The sequence below is a fragment of the Adelges cooleyi genome, unplaced genomic scaffold, assembly GCF_023614345.1.
Source record: "Adelges cooleyi isolate 19-005CV unplaced genomic scaffold, UGA_ACOO_1.1 ACOO_flye_CR_arks_rails_tigmint_CR_PRNA_2, whole genome shotgun sequence".
Classification (NCBI taxonomy): domain Eukaryota; kingdom Metazoa; phylum Arthropoda; class Insecta; order Hemiptera; family Adelgidae; genus Adelges; species Adelges cooleyi.
Window position 1 is genome coordinate 11,217,039 of NW_026095860.1, and position 14,107 is coordinate 11,231,145.

At 28.3% G+C, this 14,107-nt stretch overlaps 2 protein-coding genes across 5 annotated transcripts; both read right to left on the minus strand.

The window, feature by feature from the left end:
- Positions 1-2,351: 2,351 nt before the first annotated feature.
- Positions 2,352-3,584, minus strand: LOC126833740 (cytochrome b-c1 complex subunit Rieske, mitochondrial). Of its 2 annotated transcripts, none has more exons than XM_050565247.1 (2): positions 3,462-3,584; positions 2,352-3,333 (listed from the first exon to the last, which is right to left on the minus strand). In XM_050565247.1, the coding sequence occupies exon 2, from the start codon at positions 3,324-3,326 to the stop codon at positions 2,514-2,516; it is 813 nt and encodes a 270-aa protein (XP_050421204.1). In that variant the 5' UTR covers positions 3,327-3,333; positions 3,462-3,584; the 3' UTR covers positions 2,352-2,513. The 2 variants fall into 2 exon arrangements, with proteins under 2 accessions (XP_050421204.1, XP_050421203.1); XM_050565246.1 differs by having other exon boundaries at positions 3,401-3,517.
- A 1,196-nt stretch (positions 3,585-4,780) lies between these two features.
- On the minus strand, positions 4,781-13,831 carry LOC126833708 (transcription termination factor 2-like). 3 transcript variants are annotated; one of them, XM_050565201.1, is made up of 18 exons: positions 13,586-13,831; positions 12,748-12,982; positions 12,257-12,323; positions 12,069-12,176; positions 11,778-11,996; positions 11,135-11,707; positions 10,926-11,067; positions 10,731-10,862; positions 10,110-10,310; positions 9,702-9,836; positions 9,404-9,618; positions 9,000-9,206; positions 7,713-7,918; positions 7,377-7,471; positions 7,145-7,299; positions 6,476-6,637; positions 5,698-5,907; positions 4,781-5,250 (listed from the first exon to the last, which is right to left on the minus strand). In XM_050565201.1, exons 2-18 carry the CDS (start codon positions 12,978-12,980, stop codon positions 4,945-4,947), a joined length of 3,366 nt encoding a protein of 1,121 aa, XP_050421158.1. In that variant the 5' UTR covers positions 12,981-12,982; positions 13,586-13,831; the 3' UTR covers positions 4,781-4,944. The 3 variants fall into 3 exon arrangements, with proteins under 3 accessions (XP_050421158.1, XP_050421159.1, XP_050421160.1); XM_050565202.1 differs by lacking the exon at positions 13,586-13,831 and adding an exon at positions 13,317-13,453; XM_050565203.1 differs by lacking the exon at positions 13,586-13,831 and adding an exon at positions 13,071-13,166.
- Positions 13,832-14,107: the final 276 nt, after the last annotated feature.

Sequence of the window (14,107 nt, forward strand, 5' to 3'; positions counted from 1 at the left end):
TATAATACCTGAACTTATGATAAAATTAAAATTAATGAAAATAAAATAAACTATATACGACGTGTTTGTCCTTTGACTTTAAGAGTATTAAAAGAAAATTAATCCTGCTTAAAGGAAATGGAATTAAGTGGCAAAAGAGGTGATACTTGACATAAATTGATTTTAGGAACCATTTTAAATATGACAACTAATTTACGGATAAATGATTAAATTAATGATTGAATAAATTATTATTAAGTATATTTAGGTACAAAACTTTTAAAGTAACCTATTTTTTTCGAGTTATGGCGTAGCTTAAAAAAGAAATTACTGGTACAAGTCACTTTCTAGTTTGGATTATTAAGTTATCAGAAAATTTGTTAGATTTAACGGTAAAACCATGATTGAAATATACAAGGTTATTGCACATATACTTCTTCATCAAATATTCTATGATAAATACAAATATGTCAGCAGTAAAGGCTAGGGAATCAAAGTCAAGTATATAAGCACAGAATAGATTCAGTCTAGTCTAGTCTGTGATATAATTACACAGTCAAATATATAGGAATAGTAAAGTACATTATAGTAAAATTGATATCTCCTTACGCTGCCATTTTATTTCTGAAGATAACAATTCGAGACGAATATCATCTGTATATTTCAACCATGGATAAAAATATAAAACATTTTAGTCTCAACTCTCATTACTAAACGCAAAAACACAAACTATACAATCGGTATTTTAGCTCCTGTAGAGAAGATGTTAAACTTTATAACTGACACCTAGTAAAGTGAATTTTTTAGGTACAAGTGACCCTTTCTTAAAAACAAGGTTTTGGTTATACATTATTTGTCAATAATATCCTACTACCTGTAATTATTTAAAATTTTTCTTAATTTTTGAGGGATTATAAAACAAACTGATAATCATCATCCATAAAAATATATTGTAAGTTGAAATATTTATAAATTCCATTTTCTGCCTTCGGGTTACGAAACGACTAACGCCACACTATTAATTTTTGTCCTTCAAAACTATTTTTCTCTTAAATTTTCGTAGGTAACATGTATGTGTGTGTTATGCTTGCTATACACAGCTAAATAGTTAAATGCCCAAGTTTATTTGTCTGTTACAAATATAACTGTAATTGTTGGTAATGAAATTAGAAATAGACAATTTACGTTATCTATTATTATAAAGTAATATTAATACTATTATTAGTACCCTATAATTTTTATGTTCGATTACCGGTAACCATTGGGTCATTTTTTCTTTAATTAAAAAAAAAACTAGCATTTATTCTATTCAGAATGTCAATAAGTTAACCATTTAGACAAATAATTAGGTTAGCATTGAATTAACATTATATAAGAAATGTTGAAACACAAAGTATAAAAACAAACAATAATAGTTGTAAAACGTAATTGTCATTGACGGGTAAATCGACTAACGTCAGCAAATTACTTCCGTAAAATTTATTTGAAATACCAAAATTGAAGAATTAAAATTTTTAATAATTGACATTAATATCCTATTTCCCTAGGGATGGACTGGGGTAAAATATAGAGCCGTCGAATAATTAGAGAACAGATTTTGCTCAATAATTATAATAAGTTCATCTTTTCTCGGTTAGTTTGTATAAAATAATGAATCTAATGAGCTCAAGTAGTCCAAAACCTTAGAGGCTTTGCAGGCTATCACTTTCTTGTCCTCCGACCCAGCCGGCCACTGCTCTACCCTGAAAAATTATAACTTACAGTCTACACTTCCATGTCAAGTTTATTACCTTGATTTAATTATATTAATTTTAATATATGAATAAAACTATGAGTACTACAAATGATTGCCACTATAACACTGTGCAGTAATAGTGAACACCTAGATTTTGAAAAAAACTGCATAGATGTATTATATAATAATAAAGTAAAATATTCAACACCAGCGTGCAAGTTAGAATATCTACATATTATTTTTTTCCTACTACCTATATTAATAACGATCCCTACAATATGTACAGCTGAAATTTATATAATATTATCTGGTATACTAATAATTATAAAAAAAACTTTATTTTCTACTAACTAATTTATTGAGGAAATCCATGGTATGGTTTATTTTTTATGGATATTTTAATAATAATTACCTTGAGTTTTTGACATAAAAAAAACAATTACAATACTCCTTCAATTGATTTTAGTATAAACCAAGTCCTTAACACTAAAGTAGCCATTTGATTTCAATACTACTAATTCCTTTGTTTTATCTTTAAACCACAAAAATAATAGACAAATGAATTATTTTTATTTTCTTAATCATGTTTAATAAAACAAAGCTGTATTTGTGTTTGAAGTAATTCCGAGAATTGGTATAGGTTACATGAAATGTTTAATTTAAAAATCAAACCGAGTAATAAATTAACAATACATTTTTATAATAATTAACTTACAGCAGCAGGATACAGGGTTTATTTTGACAAGTATTTAATAACATATGTGCAATCTAAAGGACACAATACTTCTGCAACGCTTTACTAACCAACGACAAGTGTATTATCATCTATGAATTTGTAAGGTGGGACTTCCATGTTTGTTGGTGCAGGGCCCTTACGAATTCTGCCTGCAGCATCATAATGTGATCCATGGCACGGACAGTAGTATCCACCCCAATCCCCAGCATTAGCAATAGGTACACATCCAAGATGCGTGCACACACCCACAATGACAAGCCAGTCGGGTCTTTGCACTCTTACTGAATCATCCTCTGGATCTCTTAACTCTGCCACATTTGTGTTCTGTTCAGTTTGAATTTCTGCTGCTGTACGATGTCTCACAAATAACGGTTTTCCTCTCCATTTAATTGTTGCATTCTTGCCTTCGGGTATTTCATTGAGATTAACCTCTATTGACGCTAAAGCTAAAACATCAGCAGCTGGTGCCATCGACAAGACAAATTTATGAACTACAGCTTTGGCACAAAATACTGTACCAGTAACAGCGGTTCCAAGAACCATGTAAGTAAAAGCGTTACGACTTTCATAGGTATCTCGATTAGACGCCGTTGGACTTTTTACTGAATCACGGCGATATGCTGAATAATCAGGATACTTAATATCAGTATGAGCCAACCGAATCTGAGTAGCAACAACTGATGTCAGGATCTTCTTTGATAACAAACTACTTTGCATAGTATAATTATTTAAATGAATAGGTTCAGATGGTGTAATTTGTTTGACTGATGATGACTTAACGGCTTGCGGTGTCTTGGTTGACGATGCAGATACAACTTCGGTACACCCCTTGAGCACATTGGAGAAACTCCCGTTAAGTTGAAAATTTCGATACATGGCGTAACTAGAATTAAAAAAAAAAAAATTATAAAATAACAAAAGTGAAACAAAGCAATTACCTTAAACCTTACTGTAAGAATTTAGAAAGAGGAGTTGAATTATTGAAACTAGAAAATCAGTAGCTGACCTTACCTTGGGCTTGATCTGGTAGTATCATAGGTACATCTGATTTTTCAAGTTTTGATAACATTACCAAGCATTGATAAATCAATTTTAACCTTTAGAAATGTTAAACGAGGTAGTGTAGCCAACATAATTTAATTGATAAATTACGCAAAAGGCTTGTAATTTTTTTTTTACATTGAATGAGCTAGCGAGGTGTAAATTACATGGGTTTTTGGGCACGTGGATGTGAACGTTCCCACGAACATTTCTTGGGGTTTGATGTTTCTTATAGAGCACAGAAAATTTCAGCGAATATTTTCGCTAACGTTTTGCGTGACAGTGTAGAACTGGCTTAAGATAAGTTCTACAGAATAGATGAAAGTAGAAGGGTCACTTTCAATGTAAGCAAAAAAGTGACGGCCATTTTGTAACGGACCAGTTATTATATGTTACATTTATACACAACAAACAATAATAATTTACAGATATACAATTTTAGAGGTTTAGCCTTAAAAAGCCGCGTTTTTGTGTGATTAGTGTCATCCCTGTGTTAATTTTTATCAGTAAGTTCTAACATTTAACACTTGAGTCTTGAAATAAAAACACATGAAACCTACTTGTGTTTAAAAGCAGTAAAATTTAACACCAATAAAGGCTTTCTTTCTGCAGAACGCATAACAAATCGCATTTTGTTAATACAAACACCGAGTATAAACCGGTTATTACTATGTTATCTGTAGTCCCACGACTTATTTTGTTTTTCTTCAAAAACAAAAAAATTACAGTATTTGAAAACAATTTATAAATTTGTACGCTCAAATCAAAATAAATAGCTAAAGAATATTTGCCATTTTTTTTTTTAAATGATCATCAATCTCGGTTAATAGTTCTTAAAGATCCGAACCTATATGTTCTAACTATGTGTCTTTTTATCAATTAAATGAGTCGAGAATCATTTCTAAAAAAGAATAATATACAAAAAGTTCTTAAATATTAAGATACCGCTTTGTAAATGCACTCGCGACGCACAATGAAAACATGCTTTTTCAAGACTTCTAACAGTACTCAGGCTGCAATGGTCCCAGAACAATATTTTTTTTTACCTAATTAGAAATTACAAAAATAGAGATTTCTTGTATTAGCTTTATTTATATCTATTATATATTTATTTTCATACGAATAAATAAATATATTTATTTATATGTAATATAAGTATAATTATATTTTTTTATAGCTGATCTACAAATAAACATTAAACATGAGTTTATTTTTATAACTCAAAATAGTTTTATTTTTATTAATTTTTCAACAAAACATAAAATAATTAAACAGATAAATCATTAAAATATTAATAGTCATACAACACATAATCACTGGTTTAATAAAACCTTTACATGTAAACATTATTTTATACAACTGAGCTTTGAAAACTTATATTAAGAACTAAAACGAATATACATAACATTATGAAGACATGAAATACCTTAAAAAATTGTATTCATTAATTAAATCATTTCATATTAAATATTTCCTTTAGGTCATCTAACGTAACCTTGGTAGCTTCAGTACTACAACCACCAAAAAGATTACTAGCAATTTCCAGTTTATTCGACTGAATTCGTTGGATTGAAGTTTCTATTGTGTTTGAACAAATAAATTTGTAGACATTAACTGCTTTGGTTTGGCCAACTCTGTAAATTCTATCACACGCTTGAGCCTCTAATTGAGGGTTCCAATGAACATCAACCAAAAACATGTGATTAGCTGCGACCAAATTAAGACCCACACCCCCAGCTGTTAATGACAGCAACAAGATCTAAAATACAATAAAACAAATAAACAATAGTCATGAGAAAACACTGAATATACAAATTGGGCTACAACATATACTTCTAAATTAAAAAACATTAGCATTGAAGTGGTGGATTCTTTTCAATACAGTTTCCCACTCAGAAAATAGAGCTGCTTGACCGAATAATAGTACTGGTAACATACTGTCATCTTACCCATTCGTCTTTGTTTATCATTAAATTCAATCTATATAAATTTTCTACTAATTAAAATAACGGAACCGTTAGTTCTTTGTTATCTTAGAATGAAAAAATACATAAGTTATATTTCGTCATAGATAATATTTAAGTATCGAATAATAATCCATTTATACCTTTCTTATTTTAACTATTAAAAATTATAATCATGATTAATGTCTTACAGCAATAAATAAATTTGTATTAAATGGGTTAATTTTTTATATATGATTTACCTTGGTACCGTTTTGATCGTTGTTGAATTCTTCAACAATTTTATTTCGTTGTAAAACTGGAACTGAACCAGAAAACAGCTTTGTCTTCACTCTATACTTGGCTAATTCATTACCTATAAGCAGCAACATACTTGGCCACTGAGAAACTATAATTGCTTTGTCATTGGTACTTAAAACTTTTTCATTTACCAAATCGCATACACTTTTGATCTAGACGAAACAGAAAATATTTGTAAATATAAAAAATATTATTAAATCAACAACTATATGATGCATAATCACTGACCAATTAATACTGATTTATTCTATCAATCATTTAATAAAAGGTACACTTTATAAAGAAATTTCAGTCAGCGGATTTCAGATTTGAATAAACCATTTTTTATTAAAAAGTTACATGTGTCCAAAAATAAGAAATATTGGACAAAAAATCAGACAAGGGTATTTTTATTTTGTCAAGTTAAATAATTTCTATAATAATTATCCAAACCCATAATTTACCAAATGGGACCTATCATTGTTAGTTTTAAACAGATTTGATAAGAAAATAAGTTGGTGGAAAAACTAAGACAATATTATTTGTCTATAAAAACAATTAAACATTTTTGTTTAAATAATAATCATTTATTATATAATAAATATGTGTTAATGTTATGTCATTAACACATACTATAGTATTCAATGATTATATTCATTTGTTATTTTATGAATTACCTAATCAATGATTATAGATATGAGATATTTCTTTTTTTAATAATAATATAAATATTATACATACCTTAGAACTAACCCACGTTTCATTGAAAATGGGATTACTTTCGGTTAATGGAGTGTGGCTTTGACTAGGTATGCCTATAGACATTCGGCTCATTTGATCTATTAACTCTAAGTCATTAGTATTTTGTATTCCATCCGCCTTAAGGTTGTCACTTTCTAACATCTTAAAAAACAATTATAATATGAACCATTTTTAAATTGAAAAAGAAAAGTAGTGTTCAGTACAAAGTTAGGCATTATTCAATAAAAACATGTACTCAAATAAATTATTATCTTTTTATTTTAGTTACTATGTTTTTCGATTTGTTTTAGCCGTTATTTGTTTTTTAATTAAATTTTGCCTAATTTTGTAGTAGAAGAAAAATTAAAAATATAATAAAACTAGAACATATCATAAACTTAAAAACATTAAAATAATTATGCCCTCAAAGATTCTTTTCACGTTCCGACCTGTTTGGCGTAACATTCAGTATATGTTATCTTGTAATTTTAAAATTGGCTGTATTTTAATTTTAAACCCCGACTGGCCAGAACAGCTGTTTAATACATTTTTCTGACACAATTCAATTTTAAAAATAAGCAGAGATTATAATATACACTACTCTGGATATTTTTGCCTATTTAGTGATATGATAACACTTATTTTACATTTAAACTTAAAAATACATACATTTTTCATTAAACATGGATGACAACACAACTGTCTTAACCTCAATAACAATACTAAAATATGGTGCGCTTGGATATCTTTATTGTCTTTTAATTTCTTAAATAATTGATCTAATTCGGGATGGTCTTTAAACACATCATCTTGTAAATCTTGTTCTAAAAATATAAAAATAGGTGTTAATTAATAAAATATATGCACATTCATATAGAAAATTGATATAAATAGTACATACGATGAACATATTTAGTCTTATTTTTAACAGGAAAACCTCTGTCAACTGCTTTTTCCTTTTCAGCTTTTTCATATAAATATGTTGCAAAAAGTGTGCTGGAAAAATAAAAATGTAATTACTATGGTTTAGCATAAAATTACCGTACAACTAATAATTTTAACACAATCAATCATATACTTTATTGACTATTGCAATGCTCTAGGTAAGAAGGTAATTTTTTTTAACATTTTTGACCAAAATAAAAAATGTAATTACTTAGAATGTGGTCCGATTAACATTTTTTTTACTATATGCTAGACACCTTATGGCGACATTTTAGTTATTAACACTGCTTACCTTGAAAATTCCAATACTTTTTCATAGGCTTGTTTTTCTTCTTTGAAAAGTTCAACCTGAACTGTGTGAAATTTCTTATCCGGTAATTTGAACGACGTACCTTCACTAAGTTCAGCCTTTGTTCGCCTCAACATTAAAGATTGAACTAATAGTTGGAGACGGTTTTTACCAGCTAGGTCATTATTTCCTACCCACCGTTTCCACACCTAAAAACATACAAATGTTATTTGATTCAGACACTTTTTGAAGAAAAAAAAAGTTTGTCAGAATGGGATATGCAAAAAAAAAAAAATGAAAAATAACGGTATATGAGTAGCTTTGTAATATTAGTGAAAAATAAGCAATACTAAAAATAGCAAAAAATGTATCTAATATAAATAAATGATTAAGTTACACGTGCACAAAGTATGACTAAAAGTGCTATCGCCTTTTCCTCTTTAATGCCCGTCTTTCAAACCAATTATACTCAAAATAATCTAGTATTTTTAAATCAATACATTTAATTGAAACTAAAATGGCAACTTGAACGTTTTTAATACTTATTAGTTTAAGAATCAACTGCTCAAATGTAAATACCTCAATTAAAAAAGTGTAAAATTGACCCGTTATTTCTAATATATTTTATACGCCAGCACTGCACTCCAGCTTATTCTTTCGAGTACTTATGACATAAAAAATAATAGTTTGAAGGCTGGTTAGCGCCCAATTATACAATTAGCCATTAGAGTTACAAAAGTTGATTTAAGTTATGAAAATAATTAAATAAGATAGTTTTATAAATATAAAAACATTATACAAAAAAAACCCTTTAAGTAGATCGTAAGTGTTATGAGCTTCACAGGGATTTTAGTTTCTTTCAAAGATACGAGTTTATCGTTATCTATTTTCATGTGGCTCACCTTATCTGCAGATAACTGTTTAGTTTTACTTTTTTATGATCGACCCTAGGTAATATAGCATCTATGAGAGTACAGCATAAATGGTCTGAATTGTTAAGGTTAAGTATTTCTATGTTAATTATATTATAATAAATTAAAATTATAATTAAATATGGGAACGGATAGGCACTTCTCAGCTAAAGGTGAGCCACTAAATTACACACTAAATTTTCAATCAGGGGTTTTATTATTCACTAAAATATTTGTTGCTATTTTTTTTAAATATTTTAAAGTCGGTTATTATTTTTTTTGCTATTTTGGCCTAGACCCATAACAAACATGAAAAAAGGATGAGATATAGTATAACTATTATTATATCATTAATTTAATGTATACAAATTGTACTTACAGCCCAATCATCGAATGGACGACACTTTATAAAGTGCAATAAGGCGTAAAAATCAGCTTCTTTGTTATGAATTGGTGTACCTGATAAAACCCAACGGTTTATACTATGTAATGCACAAACAGCTATGGATGTTTGACTTTTATAATTACGAATTGTATGGCCTTCATCCAAGATAATTCGATTCCACTTGACTTGAAAAAGCGGACTCTATAAATATTTGAATAACTTACTTATTAAATGACTATTTAGAAAAAATATTATTATTATTAAAACATTACTATTAGATATAATGCATAAGATAAATCCTAAAAGAGTTATTTCAAATATTGAAAGTTAACTGTAAATAGAGAAACTTAAAATATAGTGACTAAAAATAGCTAAGCAAAAATACATATTATATTTACTGTATTTGGATGATTTTTCTGATCCCACATCACAGTATGATAAGTTGTAATTACAATATCAACTCTAGCCACCTTTCTTGCATTAGTATCTCTTCTATTTTGACCATAATATTCTAGAACTTCTAACATTCTGGGGCGCAGTTTAGTTTTAACTTCATTTTGCCATTGTTTTATCAACGATGATGGACAAACAACAAGTGTTCCGCCTTTGATAGCTAAAGTATAAACACACATACATACTTGGGTAAAATACTACTTCTTATATAAAAAAAAAAAATTGTTAAATAATAAGAATTACTATTTCTTGGATTATCAGTCAGGTTGTCTATATCAGAATCTGAATCTGAAGCGGAATCTTTATGCTTATTAGTTTCATTTGCTTTTAATATCAGCGAAATCATAGTCAATGTTTTACCCAGACCCATATCGTCCGCTGCAAGAAAATATAATGTACATTTTTTTATTATTCATAACAGTATAATTGCTTTGAACCAGGGGGGGACTGGACAGACGACTGGCCGAGTGTGCAAATTTAAAGGCGGCCCACAAAATTAAAAATGAACTAGCTATTTGGCTTGTGATAGACTGACTCATCAGACACAAATATACAATAATTTACTAAAATTTACCATCTACTAGAATGAGAATGGCCCCGTAGGCATTTACCTACTTACCACCAGCCTAAATGACTCTGTATTGAACTTACCTAAGATTCCACCATGTGGTTTTTGGTTTTCCCTCCATAATAGCCAAGCTATTGCATGCTTCTGATGCGGCATGAGTGTTACTTTCAATCCTGTAGGATCATCAGCTAACATGTCAGTACTTGGACACGATTTTAAAGATTTGTGTAAGCTATGTAGTACATCTAAAGTCATAGCTTGTTGTGCTCTATAAGTGCTCAGAGCTATAAAAAATATTATCACATAAAAATAATTTTTTTTTAATTCCATTAGAAACCTGGGCATTTTAAAAATAATAATTAAAAATAAAAATGTATTTCAATAAAAAATCAAGTATTAAACAAAATTGTAATTTTATTTGAAAGAATTTAAATACAAAAACAAAATTTAAATACTTAATAAATTGTTCATAAATAATTTTTTATATAAATAAAAATGAAAACAATGATTAAAAAAAAATATTAAAATGAAAGTTAAAATAACAAATACAAATAAATATTTATTGAAAAAAGGATTTAAGGTAACATATTACTTGAAATAGTAAATCAAAATGTATCTTAAGTAACTCATTGTTTTTATATTATTATTTTTTATTTAAATAAAAAAATGCTCAGGTTTGTTTCATACTACAAACAATTAAATACCTTTGTCACCCATAGCACCAATGTCTATATTGGCAGCAGCTTTTTTGGTTAGGGCTGCTTTTATATTTGGTTGATTGGTAGGTTCAGCTGCTTTTACTGGCGATTGTTTGACATACTTTGTTATTGGAGAATCTAAAATTAAAATATAAATATGAAATAGTATGTAATAAATATGTTTAAATAAATAATATATACCATTAAACAATTTTAGTTGTTTAAGTACATTTTCAAATTGTTCTTTTGTATCTTTCAATTTATTTTCTTCTTTGATAATGGCAGTTTTTAATTTAAGACCACCATCTGGTAATAGTTTTATGTTTGTAATTTCCATTGTGTTCTAAATAACAAAAATTAAAAATATATACAAGTTTAAAAAAGGAACAAATAAAATAAGTTTGATTTACCTTCATATTATCAATGTTTTTTGTAAATCTATGCATAATTTCTTCTAATCTTCTTTTTTCCACTTGTAAAGATTGAAAACGTTCACTAGTCAGTTTCTTAGATGTATCTTGGGAATTTGCAAAAAGTGACACAGACTGGTTTTCATTAACAGGTTCATTTGTTAAATCATAAGTGGGTATTTGATTTTTTTGAAGTAATGTATCTAATGTGGATTTAATTGGACTATCATCATCCAAAGTGATAACCTGAATATTTTGATCAACTGGAATTTTATGCTTTTCAGTTTTTGACTGTGGATGTTCTAATATAGTACTATTAGATATTGGATTGTAGACTGTCAAATTATTAACAGTACCTTCCAGATCATCTAAAAATGGACTATTTTTAATTGATGATGATATAGTAGATTTATTTTTAGATATGTCAAAATCAGAAATAGATGGTTCGACTAAAGACAAATCGCTTAATTGCCCTTCTCTTTCAGATCGCCTACTGACTGGTGTTTTTATGATTTCGTTCGATGAATTTATAATATCATCATCTGATTCAGACACTAAAATTGTACGGCTTTTCTAAAATATAAATTGAACAGTAGTACATTATTCATTTAAATCAACCACAATAAATTTACAAAAATATTACCTCGTCGACAGAACTTGTTTTTTCTTCTTCTTCATCATCACTCGAGTCTAAAAATAATTGCTTTTTATTTGAACGCCATTTTGGAGTCATGAGAATGGATTCATTAGCAACTGTATTTTCCAATGCTATATTATTAGTTATATCTTTTTCATCTACTTTATAACTATTGTCACTCATTACTTTTGTTTCATCATCATTCGAAGATATATCATTAGAAATCTAATTAATATACATTACAAATTATTTCTATTGTACTATAAGATTTATATTAAAATAAAATGTATAACATACATTAGAAATGGTACTTTTTGATTTGTCGTCTATTGATTCCTCATCTACTTCATAACTATTGTCATTACATTCAACTTCGCTTTCATTTGAAGAAATATCATTAGACATCTAATTAATATACATTAAACATTATTTAGACTATACAATTTATAATAAAATAAGATAGTTTAAAACAAATTATAACATACATTAGTAGCTATTGTACTTTTTGAGTTTTCATGAATGGATACCTCGTCTTCAGTTTGCATAGTATTTCTATTCAGTAATAAATAATTCTTAGAAATTGGCATTTTTTCCAGACATCGCAAAAGTTAAAGCTTCCTGGACACTGTGTGTGTACATGCATTTCAAAAGTTACACCTCTGATCTCCATTAAGTCAGTGACCACTTAAAAAGCAGTATCAGTAATCAGGCTAGCGTTTTAGAAGATTAGTTATTATTTTGTGAGGGAATTGGAAATCAATATGAGAGACCGTTTAATATAAAATTAAATTATTCCAGGCATACACACATTGTCTGTGGAGAGCACAACCTTTCCGATGGTTTGTCAAAATAAACATGGTGTTATCTCAGATTAAACAAAATTAAAAATTAAAAACTAGGTTTTATCTAATTTGTGGTGTTATTGTAATTTTCATATGATATTAACTATTGGTTGAAATACAAATTCATAACATACCCTTGTAGTGAAGTGTCTGTACCAGATGTAGCAGACACATTAAATAAAGTTCTTTCCAAAGGCTTGATATGTCTGCGGCGAGAGAATAATCTTTCTGCTTTAGCACTATCCATATTGTTAAATGATTTATTTTCAATTTCATTATCACTGTTTTCTGTTTCTGACGAATCAGAAACTATTTTTCTTGCATTTCTTCTGGAATTTTGTGATGAAGCTGACCGTGAAGACTTCATATCTGAAATGTATTCCAGAATAGATCTCTAATAATCCTTCCTACTTAGCCTCATTTCCTTATAAATAAAGGCTTAAATCAACTTTACCACCCTAAGCCCGAATTTCAAATTCTTTTTCATTGCAGAAGAAACGATGGTGCAAAAAAAATGTTTGCAGAAGCGCCTAGTTTTAAAGTTACAGCTTCGTGCATGGGGTGGTATTGTGGATTTGTTCCAAAATAAATCATCACATATGAAAAACAAAGATCTTTTATTTTATTTCTTAAAAGTAAAAGTAATTTAGCATGTTCTCTATAAATACTATGCAATAGACCAGTAAAACCAGTGTCACCTTACTTATAATGCAAATTTATTTATGTAACTGTTTTGTCTTCTTTGACCATTAACTATCATGTACTATTTGTATGTCAATATATTTTTGTTTCCTAAGATTATGTTATTACTTCATACTATTGAATTGAATTATTTTATAAATGTAATTTTATTATTGTTATTTTTGCATAGTAATTTGGACTAACGAGTAACGACCGTAATTATTAAACTAAAGCAATACAAAATAATAACAAAAATAAGGTAATTGTTGATAACAAAAATTAAATAAATACCTAAACGCTGATCAGTTGTTGACAAATAAGTCACTTTCACAAACGGGTTACGATCCTAGATTCAAACAATTAATGTATGGATTTTTTCCAAAACTCTGTGCTGAATCCGTTTTTCGGTTAAAACTGATATTCAAATAGTCATCAGAACAAAGATCGCATCACAGAATAGATTTGGGAATAACTTTATACTTTGATAACAATTGTCATGGAAAAGAAACACAAAATTCTTCCAGTAACGGCGGAACATAGATATATAATAAACTAGATTGCTAACTGTACGTGCCACCAATAGAGAATATTGTAGCAGCCACTTTCCGCCATCTGGGTGGGAATTAGAACCTTACACGCGAGAATAATATATGCTTATAACAATCACATATATATATAATATTGATATAATAATATATATACAGATATAATATATATTATATGCATTGATAACACACATAAATCCCACCAGAATGGCGGACCGTCGGCTTTAATTCTTATCGGCAGTTAGCAATCTAGTTTATTATATATATC

Excerpts from the sequence above, each read along its gene's own strand:
- LOC126833740 (XM_050565247.1), bottom strand. The coding sequence starts at position 3,326 with ATGTATCGAAATTTTCAACTTAACGGGAGTTTCTCCAATGTGCTCAAG.
- LOC126833708 (XM_050565201.1), bottom strand. The coding sequence starts at position 12,980 with ATGAAGTCTTCACGGTCAGCTTCATCACAAAATTCCAGAAGAAATGCA. Across the intron at positions 12,324-12,747 it reads ACAGACACTTCACTACAAGG|AAATACTATGCAAACTGAAG; the intron begins GTATGTTATGAA and ends ATTACTGAATAG. Across the intron at positions 7,472-7,712 it reads AAAGTATTGGAATTTTCAAG|CACACTTTTTGCAACATATT; the intron begins GTAAGCAGTGTT and ends TTATTTTTCCAG.